This window comes from Athene noctua, chromosome 14 (assembly GCF_965140245.1).
Source record: "Athene noctua chromosome 14, bAthNoc1.hap1.1, whole genome shotgun sequence".
NCBI classification, from domain to species: Eukaryota; Metazoa; Chordata; class Aves; order Strigiformes; family Strigidae; genus Athene; species Athene noctua.
The window spans coordinates 18,635,440-18,660,445 of NC_134050.1; the positions used below are offsets into that span (position 1 = coordinate 18,635,440).

General features: G+C 37.4%; 1 protein-coding gene across 1 annotated transcript in view; it reads right to left on the minus strand.

Moving 5' to 3' along the window:
- The window catches only part of LOC141966208 (mucin-5AC-like), a 55,762-nt gene that overhangs the window by 25,968 nt on the left and 4,788 nt on the right, over nt 1-25,006 (minus strand). The window contains exons 3-14 of the mRNA XM_074918643.1: nt 8,711-8,779; nt 7,705-7,758; nt 6,970-7,231; nt 6,450-6,564; nt 5,731-5,821; nt 4,782-4,891; nt 4,351-4,567; nt 3,559-3,684; nt 2,969-3,086; nt 2,000-2,138; nt 877-987; nt 243-312 (exon numbers count right to left, since the gene is read on the minus strand). Of these exons, the coding sequence (XP_074774744.1) occupies nt 243-312; nt 877-987; nt 2,000-2,138; nt 2,969-3,086; nt 3,559-3,684; nt 4,351-4,567; nt 4,782-4,891; nt 5,731-5,821; nt 6,450-6,564; nt 6,970-7,231; nt 7,705-7,758; nt 8,711-8,779 (1,482 nt within the window). The remainder of the gene's footprint in view (nt 1-242; nt 313-876; nt 988-1,999; nt 2,139-2,968; nt 3,087-3,558; nt 3,685-4,350; nt 4,568-4,781; nt 4,892-5,730; nt 5,822-6,449; nt 6,565-6,969; nt 7,232-7,704; nt 7,759-8,710; nt 8,780-25,006) is intronic.

Below are 25,006 nucleotides of genomic sequence, written 5' to 3' on the forward strand. Positions count from 1 at the left end.
CTGTTAGAACTCTTGCCTATGCTTGTACTGTCTCTCATTTCTTTACGACACCAAACTTTCCACTTCTACTTCAAAAGCACTTGTGTGACTCAGGAAACATCCCAAAGAGAACTGAGGTGTGAGCATGCAGGTTCTGAACAACACAGAGTCCTTCTATTTTTGATAGTTTTAAAAAAAAAATCCAGGTGTGGAGTTGAAGTTTTGAGCTTACTGCTTACAAACTCTTAGAGGAAAAAAAATACCTGCTGAGATGGGTAGATGGGTGTAGATCGAATTCACAAACACACCACCATCAGGTTTGACCTCGATGAGCTGATAAGGAAGAGGAACAAGATGAAGGTGTGTGAAGGATAACTATAGTCCAAAGAGTAATAATGGTGGTGACTCCAGTGATATTGATTAAAAAGATATTAAATACAAAGCTTAATTTTTTGTGATGTCACCTCCTCCCTCTTTCCACTTTGTACACTTTACTAATTTCCCTGCCATAAAAGAATTATTTTTGAAGACTTATTCAAATCTCTAAGGAATTACATCATCTCGGTTTCTTTCAACACATCTTTGTGATGAATCACATCCCTCACTGTTGTAGTTTCTAACCTAAAAGCTCATGTTTTTTCCACCTAATTGCCAGAGAAAAGAGCAGTTTTCTGCTTTGTGAGTACAATGTTTTTCTTCATGAACTTCTAAAAAGCCAAATTTATGGTTGATCTGATTTCCGTAACAAAATCATTTTCTTTTCACTTGATTAAAAATAACATGTACTTATTGCATATGCTGAACATTTGAGAGAGAAATTCAGGTCCCTGACTAAGGCCCAGCTTCTTTGCTCCCTGTATTTTTAAGTCATTTCCCGTGCTTATTTTGCATTCTTACAGTTTGTCCTTTATTCATGTTGAGGGTCACTGTCTTCAAGCATGTCTCAGTGTCTGTTAGGCCACATCTGCGTAGTTCTACAAGGATGGTGAATGTTTCATCTGTACAGTGCTGAAAAAAAATGCCCACAGTTATTTCATGAAAGGCTAATTACAGAAGCTTTCCCTGTAAAATTTTCTCTCAACTCTGAAAAAATATTTCTGTTTCTGGAGAAGATCCAGAATCTCCCAAATCCCAGGCCTTCTTTGACCTAAAATTCTGTTTTGCCTTTAGGAAGAATAAGAGAATCTGGTTTTGCATTTTATTGATGATTTCTGTATTTGGATATTCATGTGCACTTCTAATGTTTGATTCAATTCTACTGTATCTCTCATCTTTCTGTATCTAGTATCAATGCTAGACAAAACATTTTTGAGGAGAACAATAACATCACCTTTTTTTTTTTTTTTTTTTTTTTTTACTAAATTGTGCAGATAGGGAAAAAGGAAAGCAAAGAACAAACAAAAAAGCCCCTAAAATAACAAAACATTTCACTTGCACATCGCTGTAATTAAATATTCTTATTATACTTAGTTTTTAATTTTTCTATTTCTTTTGACTTATTTTTAAAACTGTTCAAATATTTTCAAAACTTAAACAAAATTTATTAATTTATGAGTTGACTTGAACTTATTTTCTGTATTTGAACTTCCCAGAATGAAATAAAAATATTAGTCTTAAAAATTATTTTTTTTTCAGAACTGTTAGTGTAATTTTTCAGATTTGTACCATTTGGCCCGATACCATAAAATACAGTAACATGGCGAAAATTATGCAACTCGTTAAGAAAGCTCGATTGATCACACTGAAGAATGTAGACTAAGCAAGTCCTTAAAAAAGGCAATGCTTTTCAGCAATTACTACATCACAGAACTGGAAATTTCCCAGTAAACACCATATACTGTTGCATGACATACTAATAGTTAACTGATGATTGTCATTTGAATGGCAGCATATGTTCTAGTAAACATCTGGCTAAGTGAGAGGCAATTTAATATCTGTATGCCAGAAGAGGTAAGTTTCAAAAGTGTTTATTGAGATCACCTTTTCTTTCTGTAAATGTATAAGGTTTTATGATTCCCACCTTGGAAAGGATGTAAGTGCAGTCTCCATGGTGATCGTAATGTTTTTTATCATATGTGGAAATGTGTGAACCTCCCTCTACTGAACATGTTCCTGGGCATGGCATGTCTTGGCAACTCCACTGGCCTCCATCACAGGTACTGGAAGAGAGAGCATAAAGTCAGCCGAAATCTGTAGCAGTGTCCCAGAGTAAAAGGAATTACAGTGACATGACGTTCAGTTATTTTGCTACTGTTTTTCCCTTCAAGCTGTAGTCTGACACACAGTAAATCTAGGTTTAAGACTTTCCTAAACATTGTGAACATGTGATGCAACACATAAAAAGGAATGTCTCTGGTATGCATTACTTTGCTTATTTAATTGTTTTCCTTCTTTGGACAGGTGAACTCTCTAGCAACAGGTATTGGATGAGTAATTGTTTGGGTTTTGCAGCTAACATAAAGCACAATGACAGATTAAAATCCCTTCTGTTTTGTTATATGAATGTATCAGAAACTAAAAAAAATGTAACCCCATGTCTACTCCTGATGCAGAGTACATCTTTTTTCTAAGGTGATGTAGTAGTGCATGGGTACAGGATTAATAATTGTGAAATCAAGGCTGTATTTTGTCATCCCTTGCTTTCTCCAGAGATAATAAATATTTGCAAATACATAAATGACTGCAACTTCATTCCCCTCTAGAGAAGACCAAATGTTTGAACAAAATAAACAAAGAGGAGGCATTTTAATTGAATGGTGAGAAATATAAACATTGTAAATCCTTTCTTTGATCACCTTGAGTTAGAGCGCAAAGCTAGTTAAGGCTGTTGTTAAATAAATCACAGAATGTTCTTTAAGGATATTTTGGAACTGTAGTGGTCAGTTAAACACACATATCAATTAACAGTGACGCAACTGCATATAATAAACCATTAAACTCATTAAATATATGAGAGGCAACAGTAAGTTAGAAGAGTAACAAAGGTTACCAGGAATGGCACTGCTCTGAAAAAGAAGTTCCTGTAGCGTAGGTGTTGCCATTGTAAACACAGGAGCACTGCTGACGAGGAATGCAGCCAGAATTGTTGATGTCATCAAATACAGTCCCTATATTTAAACAAGGACAAAAGCTTGATCAGTGAAGGGGGCATTTCTATACACCGTTTTTGTTTGTTCAAATCCTAGACGTCGTTCTAGAGACAGATCTGCAGCCGTGGTGAAAGGACATACCTATGCTGAGGACAGTAGGACTATGCCAATTTGCACAGTGAAGGATTCAGCCCTTGCATTCTTAAATTCCACCGGCTATGAAAGAGGGACTTATCGTAGCACAGGTGGCTTGTTGAGAGACTTATCTTGATCTGTTTGCTGTTCTGCTTTCCTGCTTTCTGAATATTGTACATGTATTGGCAATTAATTCCAATATGTTTTCTCAGCTGAGACATGACAAATGCTTGTCACTTGCATCTGAGAAAAACACAAGTATGGGAGGCTTAAGCCCCATGGAACCTGTCCAAATCCTGCAAGTAAAGCCATTGTTGTTCTTTGAGATCAGAAATGTGAGTACATAAGAACTTGCCTGGGGGACAGAAACAACCATCCATACAGTGTTCTTCACAAAACTGAGATCGTTCGGGGTTGGTGCATGTGTCAGCACAGGGGGAGCTGCACTCCTGGTACTGCATGTTGTACGGACACTTCTTGGCTGAAATTTTAAACAATGAGATTATTTTTTTTCAGTCAAAAATATTTCTCGTTCACTGTATATGAAGATATTTCTATTCACTTAAGTTTTTCAGCTAGATGTAAAACCACACTAAACTGCAGATCAACTGTCAACTCTCAAAACTGGCAAATTTAGTCACCTAGAGCCACACTTTACAGTTAAGATGTGCTTCCTATGACTGGTGTTGAACTGGCTCAATGACTGATTTCTGGGGACAGCAAGATAATAAGTAAGTGCTTAACCAGCCAAGCACCTGTGAAGACCCAATCAGTTAATAACTGAGAATAAAAAATGCTGTAGCCACCATTGAGAAAAGGAGAGAAACAGAAAAACAAACAAGCAAGCACACCTCATTCTTCATCCTTCTTTCTCTTTTATTTGCTTCCTTTACAGTTCCAGTTAATTAAACAACGCGTTGACTCAGAGTATCCAGGTAAGTGTCTGATAGTGTTTAATGCAGTTTGCATTAAACCCCCTAGCTCTTTTGCTGAAGTTTCCAAGCTGGAACTTGTAATCAGAACCCTCTGGAGAATACAAGCTTGCATGGGCTGTAATTTCTAATGCATTCTCAACATCATTTGAGAGCTTGTTGCTTGCTAGTTACTGAACATAAAGTAAAGGCCAGTGATATCCCATGTTACTTACGGCACAGTTTTGAGGTTCTCCAGTTCAGAGGATGCCCACCAGCATGAGCGCACTGCCGGGAGTATTCAGCAAAGGTGTCACAGATACATGAGGCATTTTTAGACTCTTCAGAGTGGCACAAGTCATCTTCGCAAGCCATAATGTACTCTCTAACATCAACTAGGATATTGCACTCTGCAAATGCAGAGCTGGTCAATGTTTTCTGGCATATGTCATCCTTGGCAGAAAAAAAAAAAATTAAACAACTTTCAGAAAATAGAAGAGAACAATTTTTTGGTATTGCTACTTGGTTTAACTATTATTTAATAGAATCTTATATCCCTCTTTAAGTTGCTGCTACCCAAGGGCTTCTCCTGTTGGCCTATCTGAAGCTGTCAAAGGGTACAGATAAATTTGAAAGAAAGATAAAACAATAATCAAAAGATCCTTACAAAATGAGCAGTGCAATTATCTGGCAGGGTAGAAGTGGAATCTTCACAATGTTCTGTTGGCCCATCCAGTTTCTGCATATTCCCAAACTGCAAGGCTGTCATCTTAATATCTGTACAAAACAAGTTTAATAATGAAGGTTGGGGTTTTTTTGTTCAATGCAACTGCTTATCTTTTTCTCCTCTCAAGAATTCTGCTCAAGACTAGCCAAGGCAGCTAGCTGCCTTAAGGCTTTAAATTTAATCATCACCCTTTCCAAAGGACACACTACATCCCTGTCTCAATTTACCTTGAACTGCACCCTGGAAAAAGTAAACATTAGAAAACAATTCTCAGCCTTTTACATTCAATGGAAACCAATTTTTTTACCAGAAAAATAACAAACTGTTTTCAGATTATATTGAGCCCATGCAGGGAAGAGAGAAAAGAATCTAAACAGGGATTTTAACAGTGGAGACTGCTGTGAGACAAGGTTTAGGAAAAAGCTCAAGTCGGGAATAGGTAGAATGATGAAGATAAGACTTTACAAATATTATGCAGATTAGCAGGCAAATGAGGATATACCAATTTTATGACAGACCTGAAACAATATATGTACCTACTAGACAATACAGTTGCCTTTTAAAAAAATATATATTTCTATATTTATATATGTTATTAGTTAAAATCTGGCTCATTTTTATGGGGTTAGCTGATTAGGTAAATAAAACCATGACATGCAAGAAATATGCAATCAGTTGTTAGCACCAGTGCTGTATTTATACTTAAAGTATTAAATCACATTATCTGCTCTCTGTACTACATATTTTTCAACAGAGATTGAATCATATCTTCTGGATAAATCATTTAACAGTGTAGGGATGAAGAATGTTGATGACATTAGAGTTAAAGAATACCAAAAACATATGTTGGAGACTCCAGAAACCGATTTTTATTACTTAGAAGACTTACTGTTTGAATAGAACTCATTGTAAACTGGAAAGCCATTGAAGTCCCCACAAAGTCCACAGGTCTGATTGGCATATTTCTCATTCAATTCCAGCTAAAATGGTGGATAGTAAGTTGTTAAAAGTTAGTATAAATGTTCTAAAATATATTAAAGCCAACTGAAAACACCTGCACCTGCTGCCTCTAAGTATTTTTCGTCAGATCTGTGTAATTTGATTTAGCAATATAATTCAAACCTGGGGGACAGAATGAAGAGTTGGACTGGATTTAATTTACAGGGCAGAGTTCAAGCTATTGATGCTGTTGATTCAGACTTAATTTTCAATGTAATATCTATATTGCTCTTAGCCTTTTTCTCTCTATTCAGTCTTCAGAGCGAAAATCAAATCCATAGCAAAAATGAAGTCCTAAGAGAGTGAAATTCTGCTAGAAAACTATATTTGAAGGCATAAGTAGGCCCTATAACAATACCAATATGTTAATGATATAATTAAAGTGATTTTTTTACCCTATTTTAGACAGATGTCTGGTATCCACTAAATGTAAATCCATGTAATTTTCTTTAGGACTACATGGATGCAAATCGATCTTTATTAAGAAAGAATTGCTCAACAGTATGAGACAAGAAGGCAAGAGTAACCCCCTAAATAGATAGGGATTGGCCTAGTCAAAGATTAGCTCTGGTATCTGAAGGTGTAACCAGGTCAAGGAGCAGTTCTTACCAGGATACTGTCATCTTCATTCCACATTAACACAACATCCGTTTTGCTGACTATTTTCACGTAGCTGCTGCTTTTCACTATTGTAATTCCAGATTGACTGTATGGAAGTTGAACTCTGGGAAAGGGCAGAAAGAATGTTATGTATTTTCTGATCCGGATGTTTGATAAAAAGACAAAAAATGGCTTGTGGTATCCAGCATCTGTAGGGATTCTAAAATAATGGAGTTGTGTGGAAAAAAGATGCAATAAAAATTAAGATGGTCCAACATCATTAAATATGGATCTGAATTTGCATCCAGCCTCTCAGGATTTTTCATCCAAATTTTATTTTCAGGGTAATCTTTAAGGGAAAGATTTATTTATTGTGAAAGGAATAGCAACTTCTTCATTATTTATTCAGTAAAATTGCCAGATTTATTGAAGAACACATAATTTTCTCCCCCCAAATGCACCAAAGTACTCAGCAAGTTTGAAAAAAAAAAATCTGTGGTTACCAAAAATGTATTATGAATAAACTTACCTGTTGCTGTTGATCATGATAACATCCTTTGTTAGTTCAGCAACTACACCTTCAAGTTTCATGGTGATATAGCTGATCGTTGGAGCATTTTCCACCACTATGCGCCTAATCTGGATGTTGAAATCCTCATAGGCAGCATTGCAGTGGGATGCAAAAACATAATTACAGAGCCCAGGGAAGGAGAATATGTCTCCATCAAAGGTCTTGAAGTGAAAGTTGCCCCATGTGCTGCACACACGGCCATTGTGAGCAGGATTGGAAGCTGTGAATTAAAATGAGCTGTAAAAAATGACTTAACATTCCCAGCCTTAACATGGTGAAAATGAACTTGCCCAGGGCTTCAATTTGTGATTGAATAGTTTTCACCTGCCTACTTCCATTTGTTATTTTCTGTCCATCTATCCATTATAAAACTGTGTATAGTTCACTCATACCTGTTACTATCATACCTGATACTCTTACATACTCCTATAAATGGTTCTAGTTATGTTCAGCTAGGGCTTTATTAATGGTCCAGATTTCAGCTAAGATAAATCTATTATCATTATTATTAACAGTTTACCATTGTAAATTATCAATATTATTAACAAGTAACAGTTTATTATGTTTCTTAATCACCCTCTTAATAATCCATGACTTCCTTTACCGGCGTTTTTCCCTATTTGTATTAGATTCCTCTGTCTACATCCCCTAAACCTGAAAACTTATTGAATACATTTAATTTCCTTTACTTACGTGTTATTATTGGGTTTGTCAGCATTGGCTGGATGATATTCACCTTAGATGAAACTGTAGCAGAAGCCAGAAAAAAGTAAGAAAGAAAACAAAAACTAGTATAACAATACCAAAATTCACACCTAAAATTGACCTAGAAAGGACTAGAAAGTTAATAATGCCAGATCTGATGAAATAATGATAAGCCTGCTTTGTTTTACGTAGGCCATGGATCAGGTTAAATGCGTGTACTAAAACTCAAAATCAGGAGAGTTAAATCATAAGAAATTGCTATCAACTGCGATGATCTGTATTTTCTACCTTTTCATTTTGATCCTTTTATGAAACTATTGTGTTAGGAGAGGCAGAAATTCGCAGATCTCCACATTGAAGTGCTTGAGACACACTGGTCAATACAAAGGGTTAAACTGCACTAAATTAGCCTGTTATTGGTACAAAAGCATAGCTGCCTTTTCATGACACCTCCTCTTTCTAAGGATTGAATAATAACTTTAATTATCACCTTTGCTCTCTGTTTAATATTTTTCTGTTAAGGGGCTGAAACCCCTTAGAAATGACAACAAGGCCGCTGTAGTCACAACCATTACATGGTAAAAATCAATGAAGCTGGGCTGCCATCTTGATTTCCCAACATCAGCTGCTGCCTTTATAGCTTGCCAAAGTGGTCTTATTTCCTTGGTTATAAGGAACCAAACATCCTGCCTGTATATTCCGCTTTGATTTTGTATATACATATTCATGCACACAGCATACAACCTCTACAAACACACATCTGTTTTCTTAGTTACTTATTATTATACAAATATAAATATACTATGTGTGCTTAGTAATTAGTATCTAATAAAGTTATTAATATTCTTATAGAGAGAGAGGCTTATTAATACACATTTATCTTTATTTAACATTACTGGCAATATGCTAAGGAGATTTTCTTAGGCATTTTTATTACTTAGTAGAGATGTAGCAAATAAATGTAAATACAAGTACATGGTATAAATGAACATACTGTTTTGTTTCTGCTGAGCAGCCTCAGTGTAATTGCTTCCTGTTTCCTGTTGTATTTCAGCCTGGGCTCCTGTGAAGAAATTGTAAAAAGCATATTAAGTACAATGTCCTGTATCTGAACTTTTCAAGCAAGGCATTTAGATAGGATCAAAGGACCTGGAAACATCTCTGTAATACAAAGGGGAAAGTCCTTTACTACATCAGAAAAAAATGAAACAGGTCCCCCAAAAAGGTAAAGTGTAATTATAGAAAGAGACTTTCTGTTACAAATACACCGTTTGAAATCCAAAAAACATTTCATGTATATCTGCTTTCTTTGCTTCCCTTAAAACTCACTATAAGGAATTCTGATGACTGGATCCCAGCACTTATTTGACCACTGCACTAAATCTCACCAATATGTGAAACAATTACAGGAAGGAATCAAAGAACGTGAGAGCCATTTATTAAAATTATTATGTAGTAGCTAGGTAATAATAAGAAAAGGCACAGAACTGATTAAAAGAAACAAGGGACTTAAGGTTTGATCCAATAATGGCTGCAGATACTTACTTGCTAGTTTCTCTAGTGCCTAAACACAAGGCCTTTTCTTCTGGAGCAAATCTAAAGCCTCCCTCAGGGATCTAGATTTTCTTTACAGCTGGATGCAAGAAGGTACCTCTGAGTGAGAATACAGGGGCCCACAGTCTGGTCAGTAACTCAGGAGAAGTAACCACAAGAACCAGGTTTCCTGTTCTACCCCTCTTCTCACTCTGAGATGGTTCAAACTCACATCTTCTTTGCAGAAAACCTTAAGCATCATACTGTAAGTCTGTTTGACCGAGGGTTCCTCCTACTCCACCTGAAGCTGAGACACAGTGCTGGAAACAGTGGGACCGTGACAAAGCAGGAAAAACGAGGCCATGATCGTGTGAGCATGTGATCAGGGCACTCAGCTACCTCAAAAGTGTCCTGTCCTTGTGCCTTGATTCAGGGATTATTTTTGTACCCCCAGTTAAATGGTTACTGGATCAACTACATGAACTGTCTTCCAGGTGAGTTCTCCTTCTCTCTATCCTGACTCCCTATGTTCCCTTCCATGCATGGCCCGGCAATACCAGACCAGAGGAGGTATTGGTATAGACTTTCAAGAGATGACAAATATTGACGTGGACACTTTCAAGCCTAAAAAAGGACTGACCCTGAGCTCCTAGGTTGGTGCTCTAAACTCTTGTCTTTTATAAGTAAAAATGACAGGCATTTCCTGTAAAAGAAATTGGCTATAACTTTATTTTGTGAAGGTCCCAATCCTGTCAGCATGTGATAACTGTGCTTGGAACATGTTGACTAACATATGCCTATAACCTGCCAAGTCTAAATCCTCAAAGGATTTAGGTGATGAAATGACTAATTATCTGAATCCTGATCAGGATTATCTGAAGGAGCACTCTTGGTGTGTAAATAATTTCTCAGTCAAAGAGGAACTGCCTATGTAATTTAGTCCTAAATTAAGCCCCATTTTTCCTTATAAGTGGAAAGAATTCACTGACTCAGAACTAGACTCATCTCACTGAACAGGGAATTGCTGGAAGAGGGGGAAATGCTGAAGTCAGAGGTGTGCCATAAAACCCAGTCCCCTTTGGTGATTACATTTCTTTCTGAGTATCTCCTCCACTTAAGAACGTCAGCCCAGATACTGCCATGAAAGCTGGACAACTACCTTTGCCTTAAAAATTACCGTATCAGGAGCACCTTTTTAAAAATTTTTCTTTTTTTAATACAACTTCTGGCTGTGCCCACCATGTAATCAGATCGAATGCTTGATCCCAGAGCTGATGGATGCCTGTCTGAAGGGATTCAAGTACCCACTCCCAAAGAGGTCCCCAAGAGACTGCTGGCTTTGGAGAAGAGGGTTCTGGGCAGCATCACCATATCTAGAAGTTGCTGCAGTGTCTGCAGTTTCTTTCAGACCTCAGATTTTAATTCTTTTCTCATTTAACTTCATGCGTGACCACTAGCATTCTACAAAGGAGTAACTCAGGTCAGAGTTTAACCTTTTCCCTTTTCTTATTAGTCTTTCAGTGTCACAGATAATATTATTAGGTAACAGCATTCATATCATTATAATTGATACTGGTCAGGTGAGACAAATGCCTCTCTAAGACAATAACAGGTCAGAATTTTCTCTCACCCAACACATCTACAGGAATTTCAGCAGGTATAGAATCATACAACGTTTATTCTGGCATGAGAACCTTTGCAACAGAGCAAAATATTATATACGTCTATTTTTGTCTGTTAATTTTTCTCAAGGAAACAGCAGGGGCTTTTCTTTACTTAGCAAATACATCATTCCCAAGGAAATTCTAGCTGCACTGGTTTATTTAGCAATTGCACAATGCCACATTGTTGACCATTATAAAAATGAGTGTCTCTCAGTTGTAAGAATAGTCAAGATAATTTACTATTTGATAATTTGGGAACTGACCTAATTATTAAGAATATTTCTGGATGCATCTTGCTAAGTCTGTATCCAGCTGCCAATCCACATATGCAATTATCATTACAATCAATTTATAAAAGTTACATTTGACCCAAAATATAAAGTCAGGCATAGAATATTTGTGGAGATGACATGGGACTGGGCCAATATTCTTTAGTCACTCAGGACATCTGAAAATATTTTTCATGGAGTCTAATTTGAATAAAGAGGAGTTTGCTGGACACTGTCTAACCACTACTCATTTCAAAAAGCAATTTATTGTATAGCACAATACAAATGCCTTCCTTGTTCAGTGAATGACTGAAGATGCTTTTGACTGATATTGCATAACACTACATGTAAGCTTATACTCTAAGTGACTTGTATTTTGTTCTTAAATCAACTTGCCAGTACTTTAGTGTTTATTTCACAGTCTAAAATTTCATTTGCGCTTCTCACTGTTTTGAAAATGATATGCAAGATGAATGTACATAGGCAATCTGAAGATTTTAAAATGTTAGCTTACAGGGCAGTGATTATTCTGTATGAATGGGAATGACTTAGTAAGCTTGTACTCATGAAAGTAATTTCAATTTTAACGGTCCTGTTGACATAATAGGACTACTCATATTAATAAAAACTGCCAAGACCAGTCCTGATGGATATAATCTCTTCTTGATGGGAGAAAATAAAAAACAACATACAAAATGATGGATTGTGTGTGTCAGATAAATCTTCTAGTCCTGCTCACAACCCAATATTAGTAATTTATGTAAATATTTTGCATAGGGTATTATCAAAGCACAATTAGATACTGAAAATCATTGCCACATGAATATTCTCTTCCAGTCTCTTTTGCAAAAGAAATTGCAAGAAATCTTGAAGAATCTGTTATTAGCTCCTGGTAGGTGACAAGATACTGAAAAATGATTGAGCAGTGGTCTGATCCAGCAACTGGAAAATGTAGTGTTTCAAATTTAATAAAACCCATAACATTCATAATCAATCCTAATACAAAATGCAACAGGAATAAAATGCTTCTGTAAGGCATAAGCAATGCTGAAAACCTGACATTTTAAAATGTGAATAATGGTTCTTTTTGATTTGATCCTCAGGGTTACTTTCCAAATGTAGTTACATGCAGTAGTTTGAGGCAATATTAAATTAAATCAGCCCAGTTAGTAGACAGACATTAAATATTTAGTGAAAATTGGGGAAAAAAAAATACAAAGAAATCTTGTTTGAATGCAACCATCTGTTAAGTGAAACAATACAATGAATACAGTCGTTTATAATATATTATTAGAAATAAACAGAGTATTTTTTCTTTTCCAGTAAAATAGAGATCTTCTTACCTATCTGATGGATACAGCAAACTGCTAACAGGAAAGCCCATTCTGGTACCCATATCCTCCTGCCAAACCCCATCTTGAGTGGAGTCTGGCACAAGGATGTTGGGTCTGAAGTTGGTCGGGAGGAGTAGTTCACCTGTGCGCTCTCAGTCTTATATAGTAGGTAACTTTGGCTTCAGTCCCAGACTGATTCACAGAATCTAGAAAGGTGGGGTTTGGGGGATTTTAGCAAGTGAACAGGTAAACAGAGGATGCTTTTCCTTCCTCAGAAACTGGCCAATGGCATTTGCATTTTGGGAGGAGTGTATACATATCCGTACGTATATTTTGTTAAGGTTCAGTCTAATAAAGAAGCATGATTGCAAATAGAACACAACTCCTCCTCCACAGATAACAGGTCCTGGAACAAATTTAATTTGATGTTGCTTTACAGTTATGCAGATGGCATGCAAGGAATATTCTAAGTTTTTCAATACTGTAGCTGATGCCAGGCAGCTCCTTTGCAAAAAGTCTGAGGAGTTGTGGATTATTTCATATGTGGGGACCTAGCATTAGAAGTCACTCTGTGCCTCTTCGGGTAGCTAATCTTCTTGTAAAAAGAACAGACTTGTAACCTTGAAGAGTCCCGCACTATCACTTATCACACTGAGTGTATACTATGGAAACCCTTCTGTGTGGCACTGATGAGCATTAGGCACCTATCTGAGGAACATTAAGCCAGCTTCATCTAGACTGTATCCTATATTGGTTAGAGATGAGCATAAACCTTGAAGTCTGCTTCTGAATTCTCTGCATAATCTGATTTTGCCTTCTTGTAGAAAATATCAGGAGTAATTTCAGACAGTCAGACAGCTTTACACCAGCTTTATAGGAGAAAAAAATAAAAAGTTAGACTGATTATGACCTGTGACCATGATCACATTGTTTCAGTATCATTCCCGTGTAATTCCATTCACAATCGTGGAGTTATAAAGACTACAGAGAAACAGGCAATGAGTCACACCTACAAGCCTAACCAGTAAACGTTTAACATAGTTTTTTTCCGAACATTGGCCTTTTCTACTGCATTATCATTTTAAAAGCAGGAATGAATGTGTACTTCAATAAACACAGACAGTATTCTTACTTCATGTCACTTTATCCTTCTTTTTTTAGCTTGGCATCAGAGATAGGAAGGATGAGTTGCTCTGGGCAGATTTCTGTCTCTTTCCGAAGTCAATAGACTTTACTGCAATATTGTAAAAGATGGAAAAAAACGTTCAAAGTTAGTGAGAGCATTTTTCTAAAAGGGCTAGATTTGGAAAAAACGATGCACAGTCTAGCACTTGGTATACACATAACATTTGCCCTCTGTTCATATTCATCTTCAGCCCCTGCCAGCTTGCAAGAAAGAAAGTACCTGATGGATCCAAAAATCTCCATCATAAGAAATGGAATGAGAGCTGCTCCTCAGTGGGGGATTTAGCAAGAGACACCTGGAAGATATAACTGGGGTGTGGGAGACAGAGGAGAAGGAGAAAAAAAAAAAAAAGATTATGTACTAGAATGTGTAGAGATGCAGAAAGGACTTTCTTTGCTTAAAATGGGACAGTATTATCTTCTGCATGTTTGGTAATACTAGTTCAGCAGTCCCTACTGATGTTGGTCATTTCTGCTGAAGCAGGGAAAGGAGAGAAAGCTGGGAAGGTGTCCTAATTATGAAATGTGATATCAGCTGGATGCCTAATTCCCTTAGGTTCTTATCAAAATCCTGACCCACAATTATAAATCTAAAAATATTTCCATGAAAGAATAGGACAGTATAACACAATATTCCATTCAGGTGTTACTGAACTGAAGGGTACAATTTTTTTTCAAAATATTTCAGTTCAGCCCCTATTTCCACTTTCGTTTAGCACTAAATATATGAGATCCTCACTCATTTAGTACTAGAAAATAAACAAGAAAGAGTTCCTTTATGAAGTGTTATCTGGATTTGATTTTTGGACTGAAATCAGTGGTAGCTTACTATGTCAAGGTTGGGGCACTTAAGTCAACCTACTGGCCTGCTCTAAGCATGAGACATGTTCCCTATCAGAATATCCAGGATGTTTAATGAAGTTACATCTTCATAACCAGTAGTAAACTGTTTACACACCCTAGATCTATATCTTCATGCTTCAGCAGACCAGGAGAAAAGAAAAGACTGGATTTCCTGCCCACAGAACATTGTTTTATTCTGTGCCAGTACTCATAATGAATATAAATTCATCTGTACATAGAGAAGGCAAATGGTATCTTGTTTACAGGACCAGTTAGCTGAATTAAATAAATATACACTAGTCTCACTTAAGCAATTAAACAAGCCACCCAACAAACTAGGCTTTCAGCAACTAATGTGCATATACCTTTAGCAATAGGCTACCTGTGATGTTCAGAAGTAGCAGAGCTTGCTTCCCTTCTCAGTTACACCCACCTCTGCCTGAGGGGAATAACAGAATACCAGGATCTTCTTGTGTTATTTTAAAATATTTGGAGAGAGTTTCTTGTTTCTCATTGGGTATACTAGATCAAAGGGAGGACTTTTCTGAGGGGGCAATTAGTGCTTCTGAGACTCATCTGGTGAAGGCGGGATGCCTGTACCTAGGATGACTAGGTGGGTCACTGGGGTCAAGGCTGTTTTTACCTTTGTGTCTCTTTCCTGTCTCTTTTACTGGAGTTGTTACTAAGCAGAGTGCTAATATCAAACACTTCTTTCTTCTTCTAAGACAGTTTTTAGTTTCCACTCATTATAACTTTTTGTGACTACAAAAATGCAGTCAAACTCGATTATGTTATTTCACTAAGCATTTACCAGTGCACAGTGTTATACAGTTGTGAAGGTTGTCCCAGTTGTACATGAAGGTGTTCTTCAAAAGATGTTGCTCAGATATTTTTCTCAAAACTTTGTGTCTTCTGGAGTTGTTATGATTGCCGGTGCTCAGACTGAAGTTTTTGATCTCCAGGGAGTAGAGACATTCAAATGAGGTTTCAGTGTTCAGCCTCTCTCCCTCCCTCCCTCCCTCCCTCTCCACCAGAAGGAGTGGGTGAAATTGGTAAAAACTAGAAAGGTACAGAAGAAACTCGGGTCACTCTGTAAGGCAGCTTATGAAATTTTAAAAGTTATCAGACTATGAGATTTCACTGATTGCTGGGGAAATCATATCTGTAAATGAGACTATCACAAAACGCAGAAGGGTTTAAATAAACATATTCATTTGTCATGTGGGTGGTTGCTCCAAGAGGTTCTTGTAGATTAAAAAAAGTAGTTGGAGGACTTTTGAATTTCCCAGATGGTACATGAAAGGAGCCTACCTTATGCTGGGAGGGAGGAGTGAGCTGTCCACTTCAGTTGTACGAGGGGAAAAAAAAAAAACAAAACAGAAGCAAATTTTGAAGTATTTTAATAAAAGACACTTAAGCCGCTGCCTTTATTGTTAATGTACACCAGGAATCCACTAAGGGACCACAGTTTTGGTATTGTCTGGCACTAAAACAAAGGACTTCTGTTTGCAGGAGAGAATGTTCAGGGAGGTGTTGAAAGTATTTTTGTTTCTTTCCTGCATTTTTGTCTATTTTTCTCAGGTTTAATGCTGTGTGAAGCTTGTTTTAACATCTCAGCATCAAATAACATGGAAATAAGTTTAGGATAAATCTGCAGAGTTGATATAGACCAGCTCATTTTATAAGAGGTTATTGGAAATTATTTACAACAGCCAAGGATCTGGCTGGCAAATATTCTTCTGACTCTTATTTTGATGTTGTATCAAAAAACTACACCAATGATTGGTCACTAAAACTACCTCTTGTAACACTAAATCCAACATATGTGTTATTTGGCCCATAATTCTGACAATGGATGTAATGTCTCCAATTCTACATTTTCTTCTTGGTTTCTTGCATAGAAGTAGGGACAAAATTTGAGACAGTGATTATACCAATTGAATGTAAACTTGCAAATGCCAGATAAAATGTATGTATCATGTATACTATAAATACTATAATTACAACTTGAAAGTAGATAGGAGGGTGGCAAAGGCAGGCATTCAGAAGTTACAAAATAGTAGTATTAAGGCTGTTAATGAAACCAAAATTCTTCTGCCTTCTCTGTTCAAATTGCAACTCCACTAGTGTTGAGAACTTCTACCTCCTCACAAGTGTGATAAACCAGAGGTAGTTGGGACCTGGGTAAAGCTTCATTGTGCCTCAGATCTGTGAAGCCCTTGCTTGTCATGTGAACTGGGAAAATGAATGAATAGTTGGATTGGTCAGAGAAAAGAATATTTGTTGTGGTGCGGAAAGTAACGCAACGTAATGACAGTCTGCAATTAACGTAAACCGAGTTGGCATTAACTTAAGCAGAGGATCCGGCACACCCTTTCCACCTAGCTCTGTAGAGGTGTAGGTGCTCTTCTTGGCTTGTCCTGCTCATGTTTTTATCACATTTTTCTGATAGCTCAACTGTTCTTTCCTTCCATCAGTCTACAGGTGACTCACCAGGGTTTTGCTTTCCAGCCCTACCCAGGGATTCCCACTCAGTCTCCAGCCTTTTTTCACTGGTCTGTTAACTTCCCCCTAACGAAAACATGCATTGCTACTGTGGAGGAAAATGGTGGACACACTCTGGCAACAGGCTTCTTTCCCTGGTTCTTAGAGGAGATGATGCAGTCTGTTTTCTGTTTAGTATATGTCACAACATTTGAAAAATCTCAGAGAGGTTTCTCCAGGGGAAACAAAGCTGCACATAGCCTCATGGTGAAAAGCATGTGGTGAGAGTGTTAAACTCTTACAGTGAAAGGCAGATGAGCTCTCTGTTGTGTATGGTGTTATGGCTTTTTAGTTTGTTACGGTAACTTTAGAACTGGTCATGCAAGGGACTACAGAACGTGGAAGAAAACTTGCTGTGGAGATTAGATAGTCTAAATGGAAAACAAGTGAGAGCTAAGAGAAGGCTAGAAGAAATTAAATAACTTGCCTCATTTGTCAGTGACATTAGTCATAGTTCACTAATTACAGAGTGACACCTTAAGTGCACAGTTGTGCTGTCTTCACTTTTCTTGATTCTGTTTTAAAGGATTTGGAAGAGGAGCTTGTAACTGGTATCTTGAACTGTTGGCAGGCTCTGCTCACCTTAACTAAGAGGAATGAAAGATGCAAGAAAAATAAATTAAACCCATGTCTAATAACTTGGCAACAAAGGCTTCTGTGCATTTCAGATTGAATTAATGAAATCTGGTCATCCATGTTACGGTTACAAATGTAATAGCTCTTCTTAAGTGTACAGCTTGCTTGACTTCTGTGTGGTCAGTATAGAACCCAGATGAGCTCAGCACCTTCTTTCTCATCGTGATTCTTGCTCCTGGGCTTTAAGTATGTGAATATGCAGTTGTACTGGATGAATCTTTTTTTAACCTTTAAACATATCTGGAAAGCCATCCTTTAACCATATCTGGAAAAACTCTTAATAGTTTTGCTGCTAGAAAGCTGACATGCCTTGTCTTATCTCAGTATTTTTGATTGTTGGGGGCTATTTCGTTAAGTTGGGAAAATGTATATGCGTATGTGGTGCACCATTTTTACCAGGTTTAATGTTCTTAGGTTCATTGTGCACTTAATTCAGCTGAAAGCATAACTTTTCCATTGTACATGCTATCTGAAAAATCAGCTGGTAGATTTTTCACCTTCAGTATTTGCTTGGTTCTCACAGTGTTAAGATGGTGTTTATAGCTCTCATTTGGTTTGTCTCTTTGAATTTCAGTTTTGTTTTCCTCTTCTGCTTAGTGCTGAGTATGCCTTTCTGGACTAACATTGCCACTGACGCTTTGTTATCTGTTTGACATTCACTATCCTATACGTTACTGTGCTTTTGCCTTGCCTGGGCATTTTCATTTCATAAATCGCTTATTCTGTGGGATATTAATAATATACATGAGCCAAATCTGGACTTTTGAATCCTTGATGGGCGACTGAATATAGTTATTTTTTTTCCTTTGTTTTTCTTCTCCACAAGCTTGGCATAATTATTTCTCCTGCCCCAGTTATTGCATGTAGCCCCTCATTTTAATGATTCTTTTTTCCCAAAGCACTCTCAAGCTTTCATCTGCATTTCTTTGACTACTTCAGAATTTGCTGTTGGACAGATATTGGTGTATTTTTCCTAGTATTGTGAGGCTTTCTCAGTAATTCTTGATGGGTCATTTCTGTACCCGTTCCACAAAATTGCTCAGATTTGAGTATGCTCAGAAGTGCTGCACATACCCTCAAACGCTTGACAGACTAAGTTTATGCCCATATTGGTAGATAACTTTAAGTTTAGTCTGAAGACTATATGTGGGGACCAGGCTCTAAGTCCAACTCCTGTCTGCAGTGCTGACTGACTTTAGAGGCTCAGATGAACTTCTGCCTAAGGAGTCAAGCTTATCATCCCTTATCTCCTTGTCTACCCTATTCTTCAAATTAATGAAAGTTACCTGGCATCCATCCTGAGCAAACAACAATGCAACTTTTCAGTTTTCATTTCATGGCTCTTCTGTTCCCTCTTTCCCTCTCTATCATCAATAGAGAGTATGAGACAAATCTACAAGTTGAGAAAAGACTTATGCAGACTAATTTCTGGAATAGCCCAATTTGCAAATAAAAGCTCAATGGAGATAGTTTTGTTGTGAGCTACCAAGTATGCAGCAGTGTCCATCTGTTTTGGGATGGCTGATGATAATGGTCAGTGTGGATGACCACAGTGGCTCCTCCTGCTGCTCTCCTTTGTGATGTCCTGTTCTGCCCCGTTAGTTAAGATGTGGTTCCCAAGAAGTTCAAATCCAGTTAAAGCAGAGATGTTGCTACCTCTTTTTCCCTTGCACTGGCTGCACGTGTCCACTCCCTCCCTTCCTTCAGCGTTGGCATCCTTATGACCCCCACAGTGAATCTGGTCAGTGAACGACCTGGTTCCAAAATTTCATTGCTCTTTTGTGCAAGATTATCCATCATGAGCTTCATTATTTTCTAAAGTTTTGACAATTATAGGAATAAATAAATTTTGGGGGGTTTATGATGTATTTTTTCTCCAAACTCTTGGGTACATAAACTGAAAACACACCTTTTATAGATAACATATTTGCATCTTGAAAACTTGGAGAGAGCTTCCAGGACTTCATACAAGCCCTCCTTGCCTTCTTGTAGCACATCTAGATGCTGTAGGAGCATCTATAAGACTTTTCTCCTTCTTACTAATTCTGTTTCAGTCTTTCTTTCCCTTACTTATTCCTATTTAATTTCAGAGCTCCTCTATAATATTTAAAAATCACCATGAGATTGTTAAAAGCACTTTGTCTGCTGAGGGACAGGGAATCAGTGTTCTAGTTTAATTCCTTTTTCTATATATAGAGACATCTTTCACCAAATGCTTCCTAAAAGTAGGATTCTCTGCATCCCTAACTATTGTCCTGTACATAAGACATATCCATATCCATGGAGGAGAGGGGCTGTGAGCCGTGTAGCTGTGGCTATATTACCCTGTTACAATGCTCTCTGTGTATTATCTGTTAAAACATTAGTAAAGAATAGACGTTCAAAGCACAGTCCAGCCTGGTGGTGAGTACAGCACCCACTCTCTAAGTATGTTCTGCAGCCAGAAAACAGAATGAGAGAGGCAAAGAATGGATATGAATTTGATGTTATTTCTCTTGCCCCAGTCTAATCAGACAAAGAAGCTAGGCAGGAATGGGGTAAGCAAGCTCTGCTTTCCACAGGCTGCAACATCATCCTTTATTTTAAGACCAAGCAAGAATTATGGGACAGTAAAGTGCTGCCTGCCACTGCTGGGATAGGTAAAGCAGCTGAACTGAGTTTCAAACCCCTTGAAACTCGTTCAAAGTACTTGGGAGACAAAAGCTGGGTATTTCTGCTTAAGTCTGAGTAGAAACATGGATAGGACACAATTCATGGTAAGAATCTTGACGTTTCTCTGACTGCACTGTTTGACTGCTTCTAGTTGCAGCAAAAGGTTTCAGAGTAATAGAGCTGTATTAATTTCTGTTATACTTTAACTGCTGAGGTTTGTTTTAATTTTATGTGCTGTTCCTTACAAACAGAAAGAACATGCAAAACAACTCACACTTGATTTAAACCAATTGCCATTCTGCATGTGGTATTTAAGGGCCAGTCAAAGCACAATGTTGATGGATCTCATGCAAGCAGGCTTTGCTCTGGGAGAGGCTGCAAGTCACCCATTCTATTTATTATTTGCACTTCATAACATTCAGGTGTATGCATGTATATGGCATGCTGCTCTGTTAGTTTACCATACTGAATATATTGCAAATGCTGAAGGAGATGATGCTAATAGCTGTAAGGGGGCTTGTTTCTTCCCAAGGAGAATTTAAAATTAACCAGGCTTCATTTCTTCTCATTTCGGTGGCATACATCTGTACAGAAGAAGGGTGTCTCCAAAACTTTAGCAATTTTATTTCATCCAAACTCAACTGTATCTTAGGGCCACATTCAATTATGGTGCTGACTGATCTGTAGAAACATTGCAGAGAACAGTAAAAAATATTCTTGCAGCTTTCTGAAAATAATGAGCAAGATCCTGATCTCATTTACAGTCTTGTATGTCATAGCCAAAGGTACTTAGGTACCCTGCTTAAAGAAGCTTGAGAATCAGATTAAATGCAGATAGTGTTGTATTAAAGTGGTTTAGTGAAGACAGGAGGTTATACAGTGCTGAAGAGGTGCTCTGAGTTCCTGAAGGTCATCATCCAAATACCTGCCCATCACAGGCTCTTTATGAAACTCATGTCACTGCACATAGGATCTCTTCAGTTTTGTGGGTTAAGTTACGTGCTGTTTGGATTCTATGTAGGAAGGATAGATTTTACCTGGGAGTAAAAAATCCAATCCCTCGGAGTAAAGATCTTGCTACCACCTCATTGCTGAGCTTGTTGGTTCTCTGTCAGGAAACAGCAGGCAATGGTGTGAAGAACTACACACTGCTGTGAATTTTCTCCACCACTCTAGTTTTTCTTTGCTGATGTGTTTCCGTGCACCTGAGCTGCATACTCTATAGCAACCCTCACTCCTGTGCCTAACTCTTCAATCCCACTGTTACCTACAGATGGCAAACAGCCTCCTCTGCAACTCCAAGCTGTTTCTACTCACCTAAATGGCCTTCCAACTTCCTTTTAAACTCGGCCTGTGCTCCCTGCAACACCACTACCTGTACTCCAGTATTCACCCTGCCTATTGCTTTGTAAACCCCTCCACAAGGCGTCTCCTGCTTTCTGACCCTTCATGTAAGTAAGGTCCTTGGACATATGCTTGCCGTGTACTCCTGAAGCAGCCTCTCTTTTCAGTCAATGTTTCTGGCTGCAGAAGCATGTCTTGCCCTTCTGAAAAGGGGAAGTGGAGAGGGGTATAATATGGGTATAAAAGAAGAGGAATTTTGGGGAAAGAAATCGGAGAAGCAGTACAGTTGTGTTCCATAAAAACGTGTCTTCCAGCTTGAATAAGAACAATTGTTGCAACTTATTGTAGCACAGGTAACTACTCGAATGTTTTAACTCTATTCTTTTGATAGCATCTAAGTCATAAGTAAATATTAAAATAACCTATTAAATAAAATTATATATAGAAGTGCTTGGAATTTCCCATCATAATGAAAAAAGGAGGATACAAGTATTTTCATTACCTGTTTCTTAGGGTATCCCACACCCATACTATCCTGAGATAACGCATCTCATTGTCTGTGTAGAGCATAATATTTAAATTCACATACCCACTGCTTAGGACTAAGATGGAGTGTTTAAAAGAACGTGTCAGGCTCGTCTAACCCATCTGCTGATGGGGTAGGTAAAGTTGTTGAACTGTCTCAAATGACTTGCAACTCATTCAAACTACTTAGGAAAAAAAAGCTGGGTGTTTCTGCTTATGTGTGAGTATGAATGTGTATAAGACACAATTCACAGTAGGAATCTTGATGTATATTGGGAGAAATGTTATTAGAAAAGTTATCAAAATACACTGGCTCTAATTCAGAATCAACGTAGTGGTGTGCTTGTTACCAGGAATCTGGTGGGATTATGGTCTCTTGCAGAAGTGGCGATGGCAGTCTGCTGAGAGTCAGCAGTCCTTGGTTTTATTTTCAGTTTTATGATTTCCTTGCAGAATTCCAATATACAAAATTCCTCTGTGTGTTTTGATTTCCCTTCTATTTTCTGTCTGGCTAAAATAATTTTATTCTCAAGAAGGAACTAATAAATTCTACATTTACATACTAATATGATAGGAACTTGATACTGGTTGTTACCGGAGTAAAACCCCCTAATTATTGAAAATTGATAATTAAAAATGCTAACCCTTTTCCCCAGATTTTGGAGTGCAGAGGGTAGGAATGGGCTTTTCCACCTGCAATGACTTTTTTATGCTTTAGCACTAGGAACAAATTAATGCATCTTTCAGGTTGTCTTAATCTGAGCAAAGCAACTCTTGTTCTACTCATGGAAGCAGTGTTTCATCTCCCACTTTGACTGCATTGAGCAATGCTTAGATGAAGCCAAACATCTGCTCTGCCATGTCCTTCCATACATGGGGGCATATGCACTGCCTTACATCTCTCCTTTGTGCTTCACAGGTCAGTATCACAGCAGCCTTTAGTTTGGCACAATGGTTCCATGGCATTTCAAACGATAATTTCAAAGTAACATTTTAAGTTTCAAGACACAAACTTGGCCAACTCAAGAACTTTACAGGCACATTTTATACATTTGAGAGACAAATTGATTTGTTTTCTGCTCCCTTTGAAGTTGATAGGGAGTTCTTCCATTGTATTCAGTATGAACATAAACATGTCGACACTGAGGGAACCTTTTGGGACTCTTGTACGTAATAAAACATATTGTTAAATTAGCATAAGACACACCTTAATTACGAAGGTTGAAGTGGTCTCAACCACAGAGCATGCTGTGTATACATCCTGGATAATTCAGTGGGTTTTTTCCATTTCGTGCTACTATGCTCCTAACAGAAACAACATCCTGTATATATCAAGATTAAAGACAAGTAGGACTTTGGGAAAGAATTTCCAGTTTGACCATTCATGAAAGAACTAAATGAGATCATTCTGTATGTCAGAGACATTAGCTGTACCCTTCGTCTCTAGAATTATTTGCTAGGATATTTGTGGATCAAAACTATACAAAAGTTCTAACTGGAAGAAAAGCTTTGATATGTTATATTTTGAAATGAAGGATAATAGAATAGAATGTCAGGAAACTCTCATGGTTGTTCTTTTGGGCATATCTGCTAATTAGTCAGTATTCTAGATAATACATGCTCATGAAGAGAAAGGAATGTAAATATATTTATGCACGTAGTTTAGCCAGTTCTACACCAAAATTTATTTTAAAAAATTATTTTCCTCAGACCTTTTTTATTCAATGGCCCTTGAATGCTGATGTTGGAAAGTTGTTCCTGCGGGCTTACAGGCAGGAAGATATCTGAATTGATTTAGTGAAGAACACTTTGGGAAAAAAAAACTGTCTTCAGGTATTTTTTCTGTGGTCCAGAGATCCAGATAATGAAAGTGATTAAAAATATTTTTCTTAAATTATGCTAATTTGTTAAAACATAAAAATTTGCACTTATCTTTCCTTTCAGTGATTAACCTTAGATATCCTCTATTTTTCACAGTTGGATCAGAATTTATTATACGTAGAACATTACTCACCTTCCACTGAAATCAATGAAGAGACAGAGTATGGAAGCTCATACAAATTTTATCAATCCTTTAATAATGCATACTTTGATAATGATTGTATCCTTTCACATTCTGGCTTACTAAGTGGGTAACATGCTTCCTATCACAAGGCAGTGTACAGTGCCGCATTGTGGAAGCTGAATGACTGCATATCTACTGAGATGAATTGTTATCTTGAACCATCAGTTATACGTTAGCTAGAATGAGCTACTCTAGTCCTGATTTGTTCCTGAATCTTTCTTGTATCTTTACCTTACCACTGCCAGATGTGATTATACAACATTTTACATGCTAAGACCCTCTTCCCAATTGCTATGACTTTGTCAAGCTTTTAATCATTTAGCTGATATTTCACAGACTTTTGATCTACTTGTGCCAAGTATTTTTAGGAGGAGGAGGTGAAAATATTTCAATGGGAATGATCCAACTGTTCAGAATGTGGCAAGAGAATAAATTCCTTGTTATATCATTTAACAAATCAATGAATTGCAACATAAGGGAATTTGGGAGGATCCTTCTTCTATTTAAAAAGCATGTATTGACAATTACGCTTGAAAAGCGAAACACTGTTCATTAGAATTTACCGGAATTCAAGTTGTTCGTACAACTGCTGATGTCATCCTAGGCTGTTACGTTTAGCTCAGAGAGATTCCAGTACTTCTATTATGTGGTGAAGCATTTAATGGATGCCAAATCAAACTCTTAACCTCTGTAATT